General features: G+C 39.4%; 1 protein-coding gene across 4 annotated transcripts; it reads left to right on the forward strand.

Annotated features, from left to right (window-relative positions):
* The first annotated feature begins 5,677 nt into the window (after positions 1-5,677).
* On the forward strand, positions 5,678-22,265 carry SPART (spartin). Of its 4 annotated transcripts, XM_069882562.1 has the most exons (10): positions 5,678-5,767; positions 10,974-11,806; positions 12,440-12,637; positions 13,591-13,695; positions 15,364-15,493; positions 16,250-16,444; positions 17,146-17,304; positions 17,383-17,473; positions 18,458-18,518; positions 20,634-20,773. In XM_069882562.1, exons 2-9 carry the CDS (start codon positions 10,976-10,978, stop codon positions 18,516-18,518), a joined length of 1,770 nt encoding a protein of 589 aa, XP_069738663.1. In that variant the 5' UTR covers positions 5,678-5,767; positions 10,974-10,975; the 3' UTR covers positions 20,634-20,773. The 4 variants fall into 4 exon arrangements, with proteins under 4 accessions (XP_069738663.1, XP_069738646.1, XP_069738660.1 ...); XM_069882545.1 differs by lacking the exon at positions 18,458-18,518 and having other exon boundaries at positions 20,634-22,265; XM_069882553.1 differs by lacking the exons at positions 5,678-5,767; positions 18,458-18,518 and adding an exon at positions 10,120-10,140 and having other exon boundaries at positions 20,634-22,265.
* The last annotated feature ends 396 nt before the right edge of the window (positions 22,266-22,661 follow it).

Genomic DNA, 22,661 nt, shown 5'->3' on the forward strand with positions numbered 1-22,661 from the left:
AAAGGAGATGAAATCTACATAAGCAGATGTCTTTTTGCTAGTATTTCATATATCCTTACTAAACAAGACACAGAATATGACATATATACATGCACAGGAATGGTTCACAGAATTGTCTGGTCCAAAACCTGGCCAATACCGAATTCATCAAAGGATGATGCAAGAAAGCATGTTGTTACTTACAGAACAGCAGCACTCAGATCCTTTCTAATTCAAGCAACAGGAGATTAGCCTGAACTTGTGAAGAGCTGAGACTACAAGAAGAGAAGTCAGAACTTTCACAGGCAAGGACACAAATTGCCTCACCATAATCATAAGGAAAATAGAAGTTCTCCCACGTCATCTGTTGCAAAATATTGATGACAGTTGTTCTTACATACTGTATAGCAGAAGGCCCTAATTCTATCAATATCATGTTTTGAGCAGCACACTTTGAAGTCTGGGTATATCTGCTTTTGTACACAGAGGCACACTCACTCACAGAGAGAGCTAAATGGGAGTCACATCTTTTTATTAAAAGATGAAGAGACTACACACAATCAAATAACCAACTCAATTTATCACAAATGCCAAGTCATTCTGGGCTACAGAAAACACTAGAAAAAAACAATGATTGATATCACTAGGGCTATACATTATTTTTCAGTTTGACACATTAGTGCTTGTGGTGTAAAACAAAAAAAGCCAGAAGACAAATAAGAAGTTTCATGTTCACAGAGAAATTAATTTATGATGAAGGGAAATCAGCACGCAGACATGTTTCCCCCAAATACCAAAATTATTTAAAAAATGGTTAATTATGGATACAGTGTGAGATGTACGGCTCTCTAGTTCTGCACTTTCAATTTTGCATTTTAAATCTTCTGTGTAGCCTTTCCCACCCTCCAAAAAAAGCAGGATAAATGGCATAATTCAGGATTATTTATTAATTGCATAAAATTTCACTCCCAGGCTTGTGAAGTGCAAAGTTCTTACTCCTGAATGGTCTCTCTTTTTTTTTGACAGCAGCATACTTTGCATCCTTGGTGCTAAAAGAAAAGGAAATACATTTCACCACCTTTGCTTCTTTCTGTAGTCTGACAGTGTATCAGATCATTCTGGAAAACACATAGCTGCTATCTAGTAAAGTAGCTACTATTCCAAGTGCCACAAAGGGGCACAATAGAATACTCAATCAGCAGTTGTATTTACTTTTCCTCAGAACTCAAAAAGCACCATCTCAATATTGTAATCAACATGGAATAACTGGAGTTCTGCAGTGTACAGCTTTACTGTGATCTGTCCCAGCACGGACATCTTTAGCTATAAACCTTGTGAGACCACACCTCGAATATTGTGTTCAGTTCTGGGCCCCTCACCACAAGAAGGATGTTGAGGCTCTGGAACAAGTCCAGATAAGAGCAATGAAGCTGGTAAAGGGGCTGGAGAATAAGTCTTGTGACAAGCGGCTGAGAGAGCTGGGGTTGTTTAGCCTGGAGAAGAGGAGGCTGAGGGGAGATCTTATTGCTCTCTACAACTACCTGAAAGGAGGTTGTGGAGAGGAGGGAGCTGGCCTCTTCTCCCAAGTGACAGGGGACAGGACAAGAGGGAATGGCCTCAAGCTCCACCAGGGGAGGTTCAGGCTGGACATCAGAAAAAAAAATTTCGCAGAAAGGGTCACTGGGCGCTGGAACAGGCTGCCCAGGGAGGTGGTTGAGTCACCATTCCTGGAGGTATTTAAAAGACAGGTGGATGAGGTGCTGAGGGGCATGGTTTAGTGGTTGATAGGAATAGTTGGACTCAATGATCCTGGAGGTCTTTTCCAACCTAGTGATTCTGTGATTCTACGAAACCACCCAAGAGAATACCTCTGTTACAAGTTTGTAGCAGAGCCAGGTATTTCCCTTGTAGTATTCTCTTCTGATCATTTTTGTCAACTTATTTAGATACTGCTGAATTAACAAACTGAACTCCAGTCAACTTAGGCTGTCTTCCCAGTTCTCATAGTCCTATCTCCATTGCAGCAGACCCTGCTGTAGCAGACCCTCCAAGAGCACTTTGATCCTTTTCCAGAAAAATTTCCCTAAGGCTGGGCTTGAGGACCATGCCTGCAGCGTCTCTGAAGGTAGTAAACATTAAATGCGGTGTACTGTAAAATAGACTAGGTTTTCTGTACTTACTCTGTGGATACCCCAGCATAAGAAAATAGCATATTAGAGATATAGCATTTAATGACTGCACACACGCAAATGACTGGTCACGGCAAAGGGAAGGGAAGAACCTTGTTTGAAATGGCCACAGCCTAGCAAGCTGACAAATGTAATGCACAGATGACATCTGGACTTTGTATCAACATCTCCTCCTTCCCAGGGCCATACTGTTAACAGCCAGGTTATTTCCTTTGGGTGTGAGCATCCCAGCTGAGATATTTGCAAGGAGCCACCTACCCTTTCCAGATGTTTCACCCTTGTCTGCTCCCTAAGTTGTTAAGTGTATTACCCCTGCTTCTAGTTCAAGCCTATCAACACTACACAGACACATGCTGAAGATGTGTTTTTGCACCTTAACAAAGTGCTGGTTCTGTCTGAGGTCAGTAGCTGGCAGAATTCTAATCAGCTACAATATTACCTTTTTCAGACAGCTGTTATTGCTGTTTCCTCACTAGGTTTAAGGACAATTTATCTGCAAATGATTATGGAGTTTGAAGGTAGAAAAAAAGGTAATTATCACAGATGAGGTCACCTACATTGTTAAATGCTGTAGAATAATTATATATCCAGTTGTATCCACACAAGAGTGATTTATTGTGCTTCTATCAGTGTTTCAGGGGCTGCTGACTAAAAGCACTCTGTCTATACAGCAAGATTACCATCAGACGTTTAATCAGGTTACAGCCATGCTGCCATTTTGCCTAAGTCAATGAAATTGGTTTACATTCTAGTAAGTGGTTTTAGAGAATTTTCACATATTTTTTTATTCACAGCCTCACACTCTCCATGTAGGCTAACTCTTACAGATCTGTTTGAGATCCCTCAATGCTGTTTGAATGATATTTAAATAGCTTGGATATATATACACGCTTAAGTCTCTGAGGAGTGTTCTCCAGGCTGAACAACCCCAACTCTCTCAGCTTGTCCTCATAGCGAAGGTGCTCCAGCACTCTGATCATCTCTGTGGCCCTTCTCTGGATCTGCTCTAACAGATTCATGTCCTTCCTAAGCTGAGGACTCAAGAACTGAACACAGAACTCCAGGTGAGGTCTTACAAGAATGGATCAGAGGGGCAGAATCACCTTCCTTGATCTTTTGGTTACACTTCTTTTCACAGAATCACAGAATCACAGAATAACCAGGTTGGAAGAGACCCACCGGATCATCAAGTCCAACCATTCCTATCAAACACTAAACCATATCACTCAGCACCTCGTCCACCCGTGCCTTAAGCACCTCCAGGGAAGGTGATGATGTTGGCAAAACTGGAATATTTAGGCCCATTTCCAGAAAACTGAAAATGTTGAGCTGCCGCTATTGACCAATATAAATGTTCCCTTTAGGAAGCGTCCTCTCAACTGATCTATATAAACCACTTGCACCTTCTGTTCTTACAGAAATAAAAAAATCCCCAAACTACCACCTGAACATGAGCCAGCAGTGTGCTCAGGCGGCCAAGAAAGCCAATGGCATCCTGGCTTGTATCAGAAACAGTGTTGCCAGCAAGACCAGGGAAGTGATTCTGCGCCTGTACTCTGCACTGGCGAGGCTGTACCTCAAATATTCTGTTCAGTTTTGGGCCCCTCACTACAAGATAGACTATGAGGTCCTGAGAAGAGCAACAAAGATGGTGAAGGGTCTGGAGAACAAGTCTTACAAGGAGCAACTGAGGGAACCGGGCTTGTTTAGCCTAGAGAAGAGGAGGGTGACGGGAGACCTTATCACTGTCTACAACTACCTGAAAGGAGGTTGTAGCAAGGTGAATGTTGGTCTCATCGCCCAGGTGACAGGACAAGAGGGAACGGCCTCCAGCTGTGACAAGCAAGATTCAGATTGGACATTGGAAAATTTTCTTCACCAAAAGGGTTATCAGGCACTGGAACAGGCTGCCCAGGGAGGTGATTGAGTCACCATCCCTGGAGGTATTTAAAAGATGGATAGATGAAGTGCATAGGGATATGGTAGTAGTAGTGCAAGGTAGAGTGGGACTCGATGATCTCGAAGGTCTTTCCCAACCAAGCCATTCTATAATTCTATGATCACTTACATCTTCTCAAGGCTGACTTGTGTTTCAGCACTCTTTTATCTGGTTTATTTAATCTATTCTTACAAAGATGTGCAGTATTTCATCAACACCTCCCGCTCCCAGGCCGCTGCTGAGACGCCGTCAGTGTGCAGCAGACACCGCTACCAGGACAGGACAGCATGTCCTCCTCTTCCCTGACAGGAGATCAGGCTGGGGGAATCATAGAATCACTAGGTTGGAAAAGACCTTCAAGGTCATCAATCCCAACCATACCTGTCCACTACTAAATGAAGGGATTGAATGTACCCATAGTAAGTTTGCATTGACACTAAGGCGGGCAGAAGCGTCGATCTGCTTCAGGGCAGGGAGGCGCTACAGAGGGATCTGAACAGGCTGGATCAATGGGCTGAGGCCAACAGGTTAATGTTTAACAAGACACAGACCAGAGCCAATATTTACTGAGCTGTGGGAGCAACGCCAAGTATATGTAAGACTAATTGGGACTAAGATAAAGCATGAAGCTGGTATCAAGTATATTAGAATAAACATTATTTAAAAGACCAGGTATGCTAAACTAGACACATGGGATGACACAACTTGAATGTGTAAGAAGGCCAGGCTGGAAAAAAACACTTGGTAATAAGTGAATTGGAGATATGGCAGAAAGCAGTCAAGAGAGTGCGGAACAGACATCTTGTTTGTCTGAAGGCTGGAAAACTGAGGAACTGTATAAAGATCTGCCTGAATGAGAGAAGCCAGAGAAACAGCAGTACTTTCTTAATGTGACTTCTGTATGCCATTCTGATTAAAAAGAGTACGCTTAAAGAATCATAGAAGTGTTTGCGTTGGAAGGGACCTTAAAGACCATCTAGTTCCAATCTCCCTGCCATGGGCAGGGACACCTCCCACTAGATCAGGCTGCCCAAGGCCCCATCCAACCTGGCCTTAAACATCTCCAGGAATGCGGCAGCCACAGCTTCCCTGGGCAACCTGTGCCAGGGCCTCACCACTCTCATCGTGAAGAAATTCCCCCTTTTGTCTATCCCAAACCTGCTGCTCTCCAGTTCACACCCATTGCCCCTAGTCCTATCACTAGAAGCCTTTGTAAACAGCCGCTCTCCAGCTTTCTTGTAGCCCCTTCAGATACTGGAAGGTCGCTATAAGGTCTCCTGGACCCTTCTTCAGGCTGAACAAGACCAAGTCTCTCAGCCTGTCCTCATCCAGGAGGTGCTCCAGCCCTCTGATCATCCTTGTAGCCCTCCTCTGGACCCGCTCCAACAGCTCCGTATCTTTCTTGTGCTGAGGATTCCAGAACTGGACACAACAGTTCCCAAGAGAAATCTGCGACGCCTGGCGCCCCGCCCCCAGCACTAAGCGACTCTGAGTCACCGAGCAGCCCCTCCCGAGAACCCCCACCCCCCCCTCGCCCCCGCGCGCGGCGCTCGGTGACGCCAGAGCCGCGTGCCGCCCGGCCTGGGGAGGCGCAGGCGCGGCGGGGTCGGGGCGTGAGGCCTGCGCCGGGGCAGCGCTGGGCGGGAGCCGGCGGGACGCGGTGAGGGGCGGCCGGTTCGCCCGGGCGGGGCAGGGCCGGGCCGGGCAGGCGGGAGGCCGCGGGCGGTGTCGCGAGGCGAGGGCAGCGCGGGGTGGGGACAGGTGTCAGGCTGAGCGGAGTACGGAGGGCGGGCCTGCTTCCAGCACCTGACGGGGCTGCAGCAAAGCTGGGGAGGGACTGTTCGCAAAGGCTCGTGGTGACAGGACGAGGGGTAGTGTATAGAAAGTGGAGAGGGGCAGATTTAGACTAGACATAAGGAGGAATTTCTTCACCATGACGGTGGTGAGGCACTGGCACAGGCCGCCCCATCTCTGCAGGTGTTCAGGGCCAGGTTGGACGGGCCTTGGGCAGCCTGATCTGGTTGGAGGTGTCCCTGCCCATGCCAGAGGGTTGGAACTAGACGATCTTTAAGGTCCCTTCCAAGCCAAACTATTCTATGCTGTCCCCTGCACTGACCCCAGAGCGCCGGGACGAAGGGGCCACCTCACCGAGGGAGCTGTGATGCCAGAGAGGGACAAGGGGTGGGTTATGGCCAGGCCAGGATAAAATGGCAATGATAATCATTCCAGTGTCTCCTTACGGATCTGAGAGATTATTCGTTGCAATACTTTGGAAAACTGCTCCTTGTATCTTGCCTTTTTTAACATCTATGTCAGTCTGGGCTCGAGTTGTTTGTGTATGGAACAGTTCTGTCAGCACCGATAGGAAGCGGGCAGGCGCATGGCTAATGAAGAAGAATTAAATTGTTATTTTACGCAATCCTAAATTTTTTCTGATATTGTTGTTAGAATCTTTGGCTGTAGAATTGCAAATAGTGATGATGTCTTTGTACTTGAATACTGTGAAAAACAGAGGCGCTGGACAGTATTATCAGCTTTACTGTTTTTTCATTTTTAAAAGAAGTGCCAAGTTAAGTGCTTAAAGCCTGAAAGCATTGCGTTGAGAACATATGATAAAAATACAGACCAAGGAGGCAGGAGGATAGTCCATTTCTTTGGATAAAAAAACCCTTTGAGATGGCAATAATACCAAGAGAAGGAAAATTAGACATGCTGTCTGGGGGAATGTAGGTGCTGGGATGAGAACCTGAGAAAGTAACATAGGTTGAAATGTCAGAAGACAGGAATTTACTCAAGTCTTTGGTAATTCTAGGAGAGTAAGAATTACCATGTTGGATCAGATCACTGACTTCCTCTGTTGTCTAGTCCTTGATATTACCTAGCTTTAAGTGCTTAAAAATTAGCAGTAGGCCAACACTTAATGAAAAATTTAAGGGCTACTTTAAACAAATTAACTTAAACAAACCTGAAGCAAAAATCCCCATACATTTATCAGCTGGTACCTGAGTTGTATTAGTTTAAATCCTTTATAACATTAGTTTTAATTCAGTTTGCTCTCCAAATTCTTGAAAATTACTAACACTTTCTTAATTGCTCTTTCCCTGCAGAAATAAGGTTTAAACAATTTTGTATGTGTGGCAGTTCTCCTTCACCCTCTTAATCTTTGAAATCAGTGGCTTATGGAAAAACAGTTGATGTATAGAAAGAGCTCTTGGATTAAAGGGCTTGCTTGTCTTGGTTCTGCTTTTTCGTACCCTACACCTCCCAGGTTTCAAAAACAGTGAGCTGGAAAGAGTATCCTACCTCTGTCAGTCAGGGTATTTAATCTTCTTAATAAGCTTTAGGCTTCATGTTTACCTTCTGGCATCGAGATCTGTCATTAAGCTGTATTTTTTTAATAGATATTGTTTTTTAATGAAGTGGGATCTGTTGCTGCAGGGGTAGGATGGTCAGCATGATAATTGAGATGTTAGCATATGGTATCAAATTGAACTGAAGTTTCCCTGTTGCACTGTAGCCTTCTGCCTTTGTCGAGTCACTTAAAACCACAAATTATATCTGTACTGATAAAGGAAAAAGGGCTGAGGAGGAAGCTCAAGCACTGGATTGATCTGTGATTATCCACAGTGCCTTTTAAGTCTTTTCTTAGCTCTGTTTTGCACCAGTTGTATCCAAGACAAGTTCCTCTAATTCTGGTTTAACACTAAGCTGGGCCAGTCTGTACCAGCATAGGTACAAGGGGTGGTTTGCAGTGCTCTTTTGTTTAGTAATATGTACTTCATGCTAACTTTCAGTTATCCTGTGTGAAACTTAAAATCTGCTGTAAATTCATTCTTCTGCTTTCACGTGCTTTGCTGCCCAAATACATAGTTTGGTGGTAGCTGTACTATCCATGTGCTGCAGACTTGGGTTGTTCCAATCAGTCTGAGATGAGCTGTAACACTTCCACTCTTCTGAATTGCTGAGCTAGCTTTTGTATCTCAACCATGCATGGCTGTGCACTCATGCTGTATATACACTGATTGTGCTGACACCTCTGTTTTCTTACAGACCTTTTCTAGCGTTAATAAAGACTGAGCTTTAGCAAGAACAGTGCTGTTGGCAGCATGGCGAGAACATGTTGAATAGTAAATTAGTTGACTGTTAGGTTGAAACATAGCTATGACTTTAGGACTTTACTTGATGTCTCTTCTTTTTATATACTGAGTAGCAAAAGAGCCCTCTAAAACCCATAAGGTGCCTTTGCCTTACCCTCCTCCAGCAAAAACATCAAAAAAAACAGGGCAAAGTTGACTCTGGTACTGCAGTAGCATTCATGCAAATGAATTCCTTAAGAAGGAACTTGTTACAGAATGCAATTCAGAGGCACTACAAATGACATACCGCTAAATTTTGCTCATAAAAGAGTAAACTCTGATGTTAGGTTAAACTCTGCCTTTCTCATCTTATAAACATTATCTCTGTTTTAGAAACCTACAATAATTTTTAGATCTGAGTTCTTTAATGCTAAGTTGTTTTCCATCTTTATACCCTCCTTGAAAAGGAAAATGGATTTTTCATTAGTAAATACAGGTATTCACGCAAGATAATGTGAGTTGGGAGTCCCTTGGTTTTTATTGCTAGGAAGTAATTTGGCTATGTATGATTAAATATAATCTTTCACATGAGGTACCAGCTGTATTTGCAAACTTGTTAGAGTTTTTTTCCTGTTACTTATTTTTATAATTGCTCCCTATTGTGCTGGTCAAAAGCACACTTAACTTCTAAACTTGATGTCCTTGGTGGTTAATAAACACACTTACTCTTACACCAGTGCTTTTCTTCAGCATGCATCACAGATGCTGAGCCTGTTGGCAGCCAGTGGCTGCAGTCAAACAGAAGAACCTTCTCCAGCCCAAGATTTGTTTTTCTACTATGTGATGTGGAATGGGCAAGCAAGCCTGGTGGCTTGAGTTGCTGCTGCTCAACCACTCCATGTCAACTGTCTTCTCAAGCCATCCCTGTCATATTTTTAGCTATGTGTCTTTTTGGACTGAGATCATGCATCTTGGTTTTTCAGGAAATTAGATTCTGTTGCACTGTAAAAATACAGATGTGTTCCAGGCTACGTGGTACTTTTTACATATGACTGCAGGTGCATCAGTCACATCAGTGCTACCTGCTTTTTGATCATAAAGGTTGTAGGAGTAGAGCCCAGCATTCCATCTGTCCCTCTTTAAAATCTTCTCATGACTTGCAGTTTTTAAGTTTTTCTGGTTTTGATGAAAAACCAGAGGAAAGATACTTTTCAGGTTATACATGTTCTTTTTTTTTTTTTTTACTCTATTGGTAGTTAGACTAAAACAAGAGACGTTAAATAACTTAAATGTAGATATTATTTCAGGATTTTATTACGAGTTTGGATCTCAAACTTCTTTTCTTCTTTACTTACTGTCTTCTTTTCATCCAGTATGTCTATAGAGACTAAACCAATCTCTTAGTCTGATTTATTGGTTTGATATTGCCTCTCTTTAGGGAAGAGTAAAGTAATTGATTCACAACAAAAAACTCAGTAACTTTCTGCATACCTCTTCCTGTTCTGGTGCAGCTTTCTTGAAGGTGTCTCAGTGCTGTGTGAGATCTCATCAGTGCTGTGTACAGTGACATTAGTGCTTCTGTATGTGGAAGTATTTTTACTTTTGCACTTTGGACTTTACTTACCCTCATGTTCTCTGTATCTTGCTGTCATGGTGATTAACAGATATCTCTAGACTTTTCTCCTTTCTTCCATCCAGCTTCAGCAGAGAATCATTGGTTTGCTTGGAAGTGCATGGTCTTTCATTTTTATATAATGTCCCATTTTAGTTGTCCATGATTGTTATTCTCTCTTCTAGTGTAATACCCTGATTTTTCTGAATTGACAATGCCTCACCACGCTGTCAGCAAAAAATTTCACTGGATTTTTTTACATTATATGTTGTAAATACTTAGTCCAAGAATAATTTGTGTTTGCTACATGTGGCCAAGACTGAAGTCCTGCACTTAGTTAAAACAGTGAGTTCAAATAAACCTGTTGGATTCCTTTTTGCTCTTCAGTTGCTGAAATACACATGAGACAGTTTGAGGAATGCATTCTGAAGTAGACATAGAATCTGCCACCTTTTGTACCTATTTGTACTGCAGGTTTTTGTCACCTGGGGAGTAAGGAAAGGAAAACACCAGTTGTCTTTCTCTCTTTATAAATACTGTACAGGAAATAAGATATTTCCTGGTTTTGTTTTGAAAAGCACAGCTTTAACTGTTGAAAGTATTTATTCTCAGTTTTGTGTCTTGGTGTTAATTGAAGTTTATCAAGATTTGTTTAAATCTGTTGGGTGCTTTACCTGTAGTTATTGAGGTAAAATGTACTGAGTTTGTGAGTTCAGCCTTTATTTGAATAGACAAAATGTTAACTGGTTTTTATAACACCTTAGAGATGTTTTTGGAATATATTCTCAAGAGTAAAGTTTTTTAAAGAGTAAAGATTTTTATATTATTGGTTTTTAATGCTTTATCTGCTACTGATCATAATACTCTTTAAGGTGGAGAGTTTAATATCAGGGTGTGTTCATATTCTTCTGATGTTTAACTTTTATGAAATACAGGTCTGTGATGTAACTAGATGTGAAGGTTATAAATTCCTTGCTCTCTTGGAATAATGTATTATAAATCTGAAGATTATTAAGAGAAAATAACACATCAGACACTGTACCAAGCAAGCAGATAGCTTTCTGCTGATACACAGTATGGTCATCATTAGAAACTAATTAGAGAGTGTTTTATTCCAAGATAAATATTGTTTGGCTTCATCTATTAATTCTCTAAATAATTTTTGTTTCAATTTGCAGTAATGGAACACCTGCAGGATCCAGTTATGCAAGAAGATGCAAATATTAAAGCCATTAATGAAGAGTACAGGAAAGCCTTTATTTTTATCAACAAAGGACTGAATACAGATGAACATGGTCAGAAGGAAGAAGCAAGAATTTATTATAAGCAAGGGCTTGACCACTTGCTCCGGGGGATTAGCATTCCATTGCAGGGTCCTGCATGTGTAGGGTCCCAGTGGGAGTCTGCTAGGCAAATGCAACAGAAGATGAGGGAAACCCTCCAAAACGTTCACGCTCGACTTGGCATTCTAGAACAAAACAACCCACCCTTACAAGCAAGTCCTGCTGCAATGGATGCCCCTGCTGGAGTGTCCAAGTTGTACCCATCCATTCCTTCCAAAGAAAAACCAGAAAGGCCCCCTCCCCCTAATTCCGCGTTTGTACCAAGTCAGCCACCTGCAGCAGATGGAAGTGTTCCAACTGTGAGCCAGGGGCAAGCACCAGCTATGAGTCCATCATCTGCAAAACCTCTTTGTCTGCCAAATGAAGCACCTCCTGCCTATACTCCTCAAGCTACCAATGGCCATTTTACTGTGTCTTATGGCACGGACTCTGGGGAGTTTTCTTCTGTAGGTGAGGATTACTACAGTAAGTGTAATCGCCCACCTCCCATTGAAAATCTGGGAGTGGATGCAGATGAGCTGATCCTGATTCCCCAAGGAGTACAGATATTTTTTGTGACTCCTGATGGGCAGGTTAGTGCTCCATCATATCCTGGATATCTACGCATTGTTAAGTTCTTGGATACAGATAGTGCAGCAGCCCAGAGTCGTCCACCTGCGTTTCTTCAGGTAATAGGAACATGTTTTTCTCCTTTAATTAAATTTCAAGAACTGTCATAAAACTCTGAAAAGCAATCATCTTAAGTTCTTTCTCTTCTAAGGCTAAATCTCTGTGTCAGAATATGAAGGATGTTAGAGCTGTTGGAAAAATGATTTTCTGCAGATATACACTTTTATGACTTTTATTGCAAAAATCACCTCTGTGTCTTCCCAAGGTTGTCGAGTGCTGACTGTTCAGGTGAATTCTGTCTTCTAAAGGAGTTGACTTAACATGTCTTTTTATTTCATAAAATTAACTTCCTTTTCCTCACACAGAGAAGACATTGATTTGGTTTTTATAACATGTCAATGTGAAACAGGGTTGCATACCACATACTTTAGTCTCTACTGGTGGTAAGGTGTTGTAGTTAGGATAGCTATTTTGAATTTGTTGGCCCATGTTAATCCAGATGCTGAACTACAAATAAAAAAGATGTATTATGTATTCCTTTTTTTCTCTATTTTATTCAAAGGCAGCATAAGGATTTAATTTTCTTACTAAACTTTATGGAAAAATAAAGTTTGTGGTGCTTATCACTATATTCTGCTTGCCTTTCTTTTCAAAAGGATCCTTTAATTCCTTTATGTTCTTTTCTTTTCTAGGTTTGTGACTGGTTATATCCTCTGATGTGTAACCAGTCTCCTGTTCTTTGCTGCAATACTGGAGTCTACATGTTCCCTGACACGATGTCCCAGATACCTGGGTCCTATGTGGGAGTAGTGCTGTCTTCAGAACTTCCAGCAGCTGACAGAGAGTTGTTTGAGGATCTTTTAAAACAGATGTCTGACCTTAGAATCCAGGTAAATTTCTAGGCTGCCTGTTCTAAGCCAATAAAGGAAGGTGGAAATGATAATATATTCTCCAATTTACAGTTGACTACAAAATTCTGTGTCTTGCTTGGTAAGTTCACCAGTGAGAAATAACTAAAATAGCCAAGATTAGGCAACCTAGAAGTGCAACTATAGACTCTTGAGATGGGAGGACAGAATTTTTAATATGCTAAATTTTAAGCACAGTGAGGAATTGGAAACTGTTTTGTCTATATTCTCTGTTTTTCCAAAACAGAACATAGGATGCAAAATGAATTTTTTTGTTTGGGAGTAAGCATGTTTTTTCCTGTGTGTGTGCACATACACACACTCTCTGTGTAGTTTTGATCACACCATTCTTGGAATATTGTGCCCAAATATGTTTACAGTTAAAAATGTTAAGCTGGTTCAGAGAAGACCTGTGAAATAAAATGTACCTCAAAAATCTGCCTTCAAATGGGATCTCAAAATAGATAAATTTAGTGCCTTAGCTGTAAGATATTAACAGACAGGGAAAATAGCAAAAAACCCCATAGTCTAGCAAAGGTACAGTAAGGTACAGTCACTGGAACCAAGGTGAAAAATGTTATTGTAAGAGCACTGGAGCACCATTTTAGGAAGAGTAGTGATGAATAGTGTTGAATCAACAGGATTTGAGTACCTTGATGATGAAGGACCAGTTTGCAGCATGCCACGTGGGAGAAGTTATGTTATGCTATAAATCTTGTTGAGTTCAGCAGGGAGTCTCACTAGCACAGGAGGCCGCTGATTTTTACTTAAAAGGAAAAAGTCCTACAGAATTATGTGATGTTTCAGTGCAGGACATATTGAATAAATTTCTGTTATCTTTCCTGCATAGAATAGTTCAAATTGGATATCTTATTGGTTCCTTATCATCCTAAAATTCCATGTTTTTGTTAATGTTCCTTGATAAAATGTCACAGGTGCCAGGATCCCATGAGAGAGTAGGGTTATCTTCAGAGCTCCCAGCAAGTGAGAGAGCACATTTTGAAGATAAATATAAACAGATGCCTGGCCACAAAGTCCAGGTAAATGCCAGGACAATGATTAAAAAATTGCAATTTAAAAAAAAAAGGTCACTGAAATACATGTCAGAATTGCTAAGATTTAAGGCTTGTTTGAAACCAGCAATGTATGCTGTGTCCTTGGGGTTTTTTTAATTTGATTTTTTGTTGGTGTTGTGTGTTTGTTTATTAAGAGCTGGTTCAGTTACTGCAGGTTGCCCCATTTTGCAAATTTGTAGCAGATTTCTGGTGTTTGAAAAGCTTTGTGATCAAGCCCAAATATTTCAAAGCCTAGTCTGATGGCTATTTAATGTATCTGTTTTATAATTTACTCATGAGGATCTAACTCACAAGTATATTTAATTTAATTATAGTACAGAGTCACCTGTCCTTTTATAGAAACCATTTCTGCTCCTTAGCAAAGTGTTTAGAACGCCCAAACTGTGGTGTAACTGAATTATATCCAGAGGAAAGTTTGAGGTTTTTTTATTGAAGTTATATGTTGATGTCTTTTGTTAGACCTGTGTATTAAGGTCATTTCTTCTGCCCAGCTGCCGAAGTCTTTTTGTCACATGCTAAAGACATGTCTTAAACATGAGATTCAGCACTGCTGTCAAGCAGTGATTGATGATATAGAACAAGTAAGTGATACGTTGTTAACCTAGCAGCTTTCCAAGACTTAATCTCTTCTTTTCTGTTAATGTTGGTTTTGCTTTTTTTTTACCATCTTTGTGCAGTACCCTATTTTTATTTCCATTAAATGTTTGAGGAATGTAAGAATCTTATGCAATATGAAGTATTATTCTATATTGTGTATTCTGTTCTGTTCATAGGTGTCATCTATGAGTGCTTTCATATAAACTTGTCTAGAGTAAACAAAAAGGTTTTACTTGCTATGTCTTATTAACTAGCAGTGTTTTCAGTTTTGTTCTTTCTTTTTGCTTTTACATTGGGAAAGTTTTAAATATAGAATCCTAACCAAAACCTAAATCTATTACAATTTTTTTGCTTTGTCTAATTAAAGTTTATACATTGACTGTGAACTGTGTAAAGTTATGTTACGCTTTTTAGAAACACTAACCAGACTGTAGTGGTAGTTCCAATGTTTGAATGATTAACGTCTATCCCAGAAATGGGGAGCAGTATTCTGCACAGCTTGATGTCTTCTTTAGCTGTGCCAGTCTGCAAAAGCAACAACAGTGTCTAGAATGAATGATCTCCTTTATTTTTTGATTTAGAGAGGGAAGGGTGAGGAGCAAAACAACCAGAACAGCTGCATTCTTTTAGTGCAGCTGGACTGCAGTTCCAGTGCTGAATAACAACACAGTTAACTTCCCTCTGAGTAGAAAAGAGACTTTTCCATCTATCACTTTTATCTTTTTTGCTAGTTGACTCGTACTTTTTCCCTGGTTAGTTACCTGGCCATATGGCTGCATTGGCATACAAATCTTTTCATTGTAACTGGATGAAGGAAGTGTACAGAATATACTGAGTTATCTAATAAGCTTTTTTGAATGCATAATATTTCTGTGCAAAATTAATTGAATCACAAATTTCCATTGAATTTCTGTACATTTACCCAAGGAATACACAGCATTAATGTTTTCCAATAATGGATCTGTATGATTTAAACCAGAAATTTTTATGATATGTTGAAAAGTAGATTCTCAGATGTTTACTTTCACTTGTTAGCCTTCAGAAGCCTCTGGTGATGCGGTTAACTTGCCTGAGACTGTACATATCCAGCCACAACCTGAAGGAGCGGAAGATCAGAAAGAGCTGCCAGAGTGGAGTGAGAAAGTTGCCCATGGAATCTTATCAGGTACTGTTGCAATAAGATGATTGTGTTGAATATAAACCTCTGTGAGTAACATTTAAACAGTATTTTCACTTAAATGGGTGTGTGCTGGTAGAAGCTGAGTGGTCAGAAATAGCTGTTCACCAGTTCCAGTGTTAATCCTCTGAAGGATACTTTGGTGGGCTCCGATAAAATAGTGCAGTCTTATTTATTTCAGGTGAGTTAGGCTTCTCACTTGACTGTATTAGGATATCACCCTCTGTATCTCGAACTACAGTGACAGAATAGTTTTATTTCTGTATAAGCAGATATATTAAAGGAGACATCTATTGTGATTTCTACAGATAAACATTATTTTTCCTCTGAGAACCTTTAGAATATACTAACGACCACCAGCTGGTTGTAATAAATATGGCTCTGCTAGGAGAGCTAGGGGGCTGGATTGTATGTTTTTGCAATGTTAATAGTATTGAGATGTGCAGTTTTATCACTTCTGACCCAGCTGGGGCTTGGATATCTATTAAAAACCTGAGCATCTGTATTAAGCTGACATTTGGATGAGGACTAGATGTATTAAACTTGAAGAGAATTATAAAAAATGTGGGTGGTGTGGGAGCAGAAATCATTACAGGAATTCATGCTGGCCCATTCAAGGAAGAGTATAATTGCAGACTGTGTAATCAGGAATGTTTCTAAAGTCAGTGTTGCAGAGGAGGGGAAGCTGTGAGAATTAGTCTATAAAATTGTACGTACTAAGAAAAAACAACTTTTGCCTTGAAGGTGCATCTTGGATAAGCTGGGGCCTAGTGAAAGGAGCAGAATATACTGGTAAAGCTATCCACAAAGGAGCTTCTAAACTGCGGGAACATATTCAACCAGAAGAAAAACCTCTGGAAGTGAGCCCAACTGTTGCAAAGGGGCTTCATGTAGCAAAACAGGCTACTGGAGGAGCTGTGAAAGTCAGCCAGTTCTTGGGTAAAAATTTTCCTCTTGTATTACAGTTTTGCCTGAAATAATAAATATTATGTAAAATGAGAGCTAGTTTTTCTAGCCTATGAGCTAGAGGACAGACATACTACTGGAGAATGTGTGTGTGTGCGTGTGCGTGCTATGCACACCTGAAACAAGTCTATAAGATGACATATAAACTTCCAGATAACCCTAGAAACTCACAATAACTTCATTCTGTTATGTATTTGCATTAACATTTGTATTTAATGTCTAGTGACTCATCCAAGTTTATAGGATATTATGCTGGATGCTATAAAAATGCTTTAAAAAGCTAGAAGGATTGCAAGAAAGACTTTTCCAGAAGACAAGTTGGGAAAGAAGCATAGCTTGTTCCCTATATGTAAGTTGGGGATAACAGAGTAGTGGAAACAGTTTCTTGAAATTAGAGTGTGATATGTACGTATTTCTTCTAAAGTGCCTTTTAGCCATAAGGCCCACCTTACTTGTTTCGTAGGAATTGTAGCTGTGCAGAATCTAAAAAATAAGGTTGCTTCTCCATCTAGCTATGCACTTAAGCATGGATTAAAGTCTTCTTTCAAATAATCATATTTAAATAGAAGCAACAGTGAAGACTTCATTGATGATTACTTTTAAATAGAAGGTCTTTTAAAGAAAGTTGTTCTATGTTCTTACTAAGTAATCTGCATACAATTGTTTTATGATAGTTGAGGGAGTGTGTTCAATAGCAAGCTATGTCGGAAAGGAGCTGGCTCCACACGTGAAGAAGCATGGCAGCAAATTAGTTCCAGAATCCCTTAAGAAAGATAAAGATGGCAAATCCACTTTTGATGGTGCTCTGGTGGTAGCAGCAAGTGGAGTTCAAGGTAATAAAAATCCTTATACTTTCTTTAGTTGCATATTTTTCAATGCTATGAACTCAAATAAACTGTTCATTTTTACAGGGTTTTCAACAGTGTGGCAAGGTTTAGAAAGTGCAGCTAAGTGCATTGCTAAAAGTGTTTCAACGGAGACTGTAAAAACTGTCAAATACAAGTAAGTTATTTTTTTTATTGGTTTCATCGTCTACAACATACTGGCAACAAAAGTTATGAAAGTGTAAGGGAAGCTAATGGAAGTACCGGCTTTGCTGTAATTAGGCAGCACATGATGGATTGCTGCGTGCACAGTAATGACCATCTCCTGTAAGTAAAAATATGAAATGAGTAAATGATTGTGGTAAATGTATTTTTTTATCTCTCTTCTAGAAATATTACAGCTTTGGACTATGTTGCAAATAACGTTCAGGTTTATCTTTGATGTACAGGATAACATCATTATGAAAACAGCTACTGGTTTAAACCTCTCAGCTCCGATTCTGAATTGATGTAAACTTAGCTAAATTTAGGAAAAATGGAAGTACTTCCACCTGTCATCAGGTCTAACTAAAACGAGGAGGTCCAAAAAAGAAAACTGTTTAAGGAAAACTAAGGCACAAATAGTAATAAAAGGATAGCCTTGACTTGCAAAATACTGATGTTCATAGAAAGAAATAATGGGGGAGGAGGGGAGTAACATTTGAGATTATGTTGAACGGTTGGACTCGGTGATCCGGTGGGTCTCTTCCAACCTGGTTATTCTGTGATTCTGTGATTCTGGTTATTCTGTGATATTACTGAGGTGATGGAAAGAACAAAGTTAAGCATGTGTACTGGAAGATGCAGTGAAGTGCAATAGGTATAATAGAAAGTGAAGAGTAAGCAAAAGTATGTAGGTTAAATGGGATTGGTGATAAGTGTAGCAAAAGAGGTGTTAAAAAGGATTGCTGGAACCAGGCTACCAGCAGAAAGTCATAAGGTAAACATCAGCACACAGTATTAAGTGGATTGACATTCAAGGTCGTTTTCTGATGCATTTCTAATAGGCTAAATAGTGAAGTTCTAGTCAGTGCTGCTTTATTGCTAATGTTTTGTTTTCATTAGGAATGTCAGAAGGTATTTACTCACTCCACATAAATTCACATTAATGTTTTTGTTTTAGATATAAAAATTTTAAATACGGAGAACAGCAGTCAACAGCCACTAAGAGTGAAAAGCAATAAGTAATTAAATGTTGCAGTTAATTACAATACAATTGAAAATATTTGATATTTGATCCTTAGAATCTATCTATGTAAATGTATTAAAATTGTATGTAATGCCTCTCTTGGAAGCTGTTTTTTGTTTTGGTGACAGATTTTTTGCAACTCAAAATACTTCAGTGAATGAGCTAAATTCCATTTAATGGAAACAAAGCTAAAGGAACATCAACATAGTGTCTCTAAATCAGCAAAAGCTCAGCTAACACTTAGCTACAGTAACTTTGCATATGGAATTATAAAGAGACGCTTATCATATGTGTATATTGATCAGAATCGGGGGAAAACTTATGTTCAGAAGTATTATTTCTCCTAAAGCACCATGCTAATACCTTGGTGGTTTTTTTACAGTTATATAAATAACTGCAGTATTTACATCTAGCCAACTTTTTTAAAAAAAAAAAAAGTTACAATTTATGCACTTGATACAGGCAAACTGAAAAATCAATTATCAAATATTGAGAAATTTTTAATTAACTGTATTGGATAAGCTACTGTCTTAATAAAATAGGTAACCTCGTTTAAAATTAATGTTTCATAAAACTGGCTTATGATGTTGCTGAGGTGGAAATAACTACTCAAATTGACAAATACTGTATTTTTGCTATGAAACTAATTCTGTGATCTTCAAATTAGACATAAGTGATTTCAGGCTGTTGCTCTATCAGAGAATTAAAAACAAAAAAAAGCTCTAATTCTTTTTATTAATTTTCATTGTTGGTTCCAGCCATTATGCCATGGCTACCATACTGATAATGTGAAAGATTTTGTTATTCCTGGATATTCTATGCTTCCCACTAGCCTTATTTTAAGGTCCTCAAAGAATCTCTGGTCATAAGAAGCTCAGGGAAAAACTAACTCCACTGATTACTGGGATTCTGATGCTGCCAGAAATACTTCCCTTTGGCCTAGTTTGTCGGACTATAGCGCTCTCTGGGTCATGTCTGGATGCCTGGAACAGCTGGAGTTACTGTTCTTACTGTACGCTTGTCCTCCTTCAGTATGTTCTCTCTGTTGGTGTAAATGGTTACCTTTCTTCACGCTTGAGAAATTAATATCAGTCTGGTGACTTGCCCCTTAAAGCATAAAGAAGCTGCACCCACAGCTTAGTGGAGAGACCAGAGGTTTTCTTTTAGTAATTTTCAAGAAATCCTCAAGAGATTTTTGAGCCTTTTGGGGTTTTGTGTAATTTTTCCTCCCCCTTGCCTCTTCCCTTTTGCTCTAGTATTGATTCCAGGTTACTTCAGATAAGTTTTCACTGCACAATGGATTTTTTTTTTTTTTTTTTTTGCTACTGCCAGTGTATGAGCTCTCTGTACTCAGGAGACCTGTTAGACTGTCTGGGTTAATTTGCTTGAGCACAGTGTTGCACTACCTCAATGAGTCTACTTTTGGGACTCTCAACCAACGTGCCAGTGTGTCGCTGTTCCACCAGACATAGCATCATTTTATGCTATGTAGACACAGGCAAAGGTGATATAGGAGAAGCACTAGCCAAGCACTATTCTGGCAGTGGTGATATGAACTGAGGTAAAAATATGCCTGAGTCGATTCCAGTCCCTTTTTCTCTAACAGGTGAGAAGGCTGGACAGTGTTTGCCCTCCATCCTCCTCCGTGCTGTCACCCATTATACAGAATGAAAAGGTTTAGCAGCTGCAAGGGTCTTACTGTAATGACTTACACGGGGAAATAGAAGATATTAGGAGTTTTACCTAAGAACTTGGGGTGAAAAAGCACTTAGGGGTTCTTGCACACAGCCTCCCCTGCCCCTCCGCGCCCTTCATCTCATGGTTCTATAGATAAGCCTCCTACTCTTATCTTCAAAACTAGAGAGGAAGGAGGGAAAAAAACTGGAAGGTTTTTGAGGGAAAAGAGCCAAAACATGTTGGTATCTTTAAAAGAGCAATCTGTTAGAGGAGCAGCCCCTAATCAAACGACTTGGTAATTTCTAATTTTATTCTTGTGACATTCAGGCTGCACACTTATTATTTGTTCTTAGTGATGCTTAAACTTTAAAAGAACTCTAGTGAAGAGAACAATGCTAAGCATAATATACCTACAAACCTGCTCTTTCTTAAGGTATGGAGATGATGCTGGCCATGCTACAGACAACGCTATGAATTCTGCAATCAATCTTGGCGTCACAGCATTGAACATTGAGAATATTGGCATCAAAGCTGTTGTTAAGAGAACTGCAAAGGAAACCGGCCATGCTGTGTTAGATGAATATAAAGTATTGGATAATGAGAAGAAAGATAAAAAATGAAAGCAGTGAAATATTTCTCAAGGCCTTAAATTAGAGATTAAACTTCCTATTCATAAGTAACCACATTGTTAATCTGTGATTTAACACAAATCACTCTTTAATTTTCAAGAAATTGTTACTTAATTTGATAGGAAAATGTAAAAGCAGGGAGGGCATTTCATAGAAGGAAAAATGAAAGTTGTCTTAACTCCTTGTTCTGTATTGAACAAGGATTTTAAACAGCTGGATCAGGGCGTTAGACAACTGAAAGAATATGAGCTTGCAGTTAAACTTGCCTGTGTAAGCACTTTTTCAAAATATAATAGGGAATAATAGATTAATGTAGAAAGACAGTTGTGAATATTTTTATAATACTTTATATTTCTAAAGAAAGTGGCAATACAGAACAAATAGGATTTCTAGTTGTTTTTTTTTTTTTAACTAGCCTTAAGGATTAGTTTGACTAAGCTTTGTCTTATTTAATATGCACTACTAAAATAAGCTTTGTGTTTCATTATTTTGTTGATAATTTTCCTTTTCAGCTACCAAACCGCTAATCTTATCCAAAGCCCATGTTAGAAGAAATGATAGATGAACCTCAGGTGACTAGGTATTTATTCCCTTTAAATCTATTTTTTTCCATCCAGCATATAAGCAAACCAAAGATTACAAGCATTTCTTCTAAAAGAGAGTATTGAACAACTCCATAACAATGTATTCTCCTGTTGACTCCGTCAGGAATATACAAAGATTCTTTGCAATTGAGATTATTATGTAGAGAGGATAAGTATGTTTTTGTATAAATTGAAGTATTTTTCTGTGAAAGCATTCTGTACAGGACACTGAGAACTTCTATGCATTCAGTGCAACCAACAGCCAACTCGGAAAGATACAGAGTATAAACCATGGCCTCCTGGTTAAAGAGTTATGTATTTGCTTCAGAAAGCAGTTCTAACAATCAGCATCTTTATTCCACTAAATTTGCAGTTGCACAAGGTATGTCGTTCAAAGGTATGAAGAGAAGCCCTTTTAATGAAGAGGTGTGCGGAATAGAATAGACACTCCTGCCTAGGTTTTTTATCGTATTCCTAGTGCAGTGTGAAATAACTCCATATGTAGAACCTTTGAGATTTTTTTATACTGCTACTTATATGACAGTTCATTATTGATTTTTAAGGCTGCTATGCATTCTAACATTGGCTGGACCTGCAGCAAACAGAACACTATCAATTTGCAACTTACCTCCATTTCACGTATGTGGAAAAAATAATTTGCTAGCAACTACTTACAGTTACTTGCATCAGATTGGAAAGATATAGCAACAACTAATGTCCCTTAGAATGGTAATAGGTGCACGTTTTGTAGTAGCTACTGTAGGGGTTTACTTAGGATGAGAAATGTGAAGCAAAGGATATAACCACTTGAAGTGTAACTGATTTATGGAAATAAAGATGAACTTAAAATTGGTTAATCTGTCCTTGGCCTTTTTATGATGTGAAGCTACCATGCAGATCAGCGAGTTAAAAGACTGGGGCTACTTCTGTAGTAATAAAAGAAGAGTATTGGGGTATGAGTATGATAGAAACAAGCTCATCAGTTAGAGCTTAAAATATTTCAGACTAAAAATGTCCAACAGAGGTACACTACAATAATTTCTGTTAGTACAGTTTGTCACTTGCCAGCAAGTATAACTAATTTAAAGCTACTAAGTATTTCACAGTAGCAAAAGCGTTTTTGTTGTTATGAACTGCATTTACAGTAGAGATGTATATACTTGTATCTTCCTTCTCCTTTCCTTTTTCATTTTGCATGTGGCTCATGCCCTTTAATTTCATCTACAAACCATCAGAACAAGAAGTTGT

The sequence above is a fragment of the Phaenicophaeus curvirostris genome, chromosome 1 (assembly GCF_032191515.1).
Source record: "Phaenicophaeus curvirostris isolate KB17595 chromosome 1, BPBGC_Pcur_1.0, whole genome shotgun sequence".
NCBI classification, from domain to species: Eukaryota; Metazoa; Chordata; class Aves; order Cuculiformes; family Cuculidae; genus Phaenicophaeus; species Phaenicophaeus curvirostris.

Coding starts and splice junctions, on each gene's coding strand:
- SPART (XM_069882545.1), top strand. CDS start 10,976: ATGGAACACCTGCAGGATCCAGTTATGCAAGAAGATGCAAATATTAAA. Junction 13,696..15,363: donor TGCCTGGCCACAAAGTCCAG/GTAAATGCCAGG, acceptor TTCACTTGTTAG/CCTTCAGAAGCCTCTGGTGA. Junction 17,474..20,633: donor GTAAAAACTGTCAAATACAA/GTAAGTTATTTT, acceptor CTCTTTCTTAAG/GTATGGAGATGATGCTGGCC.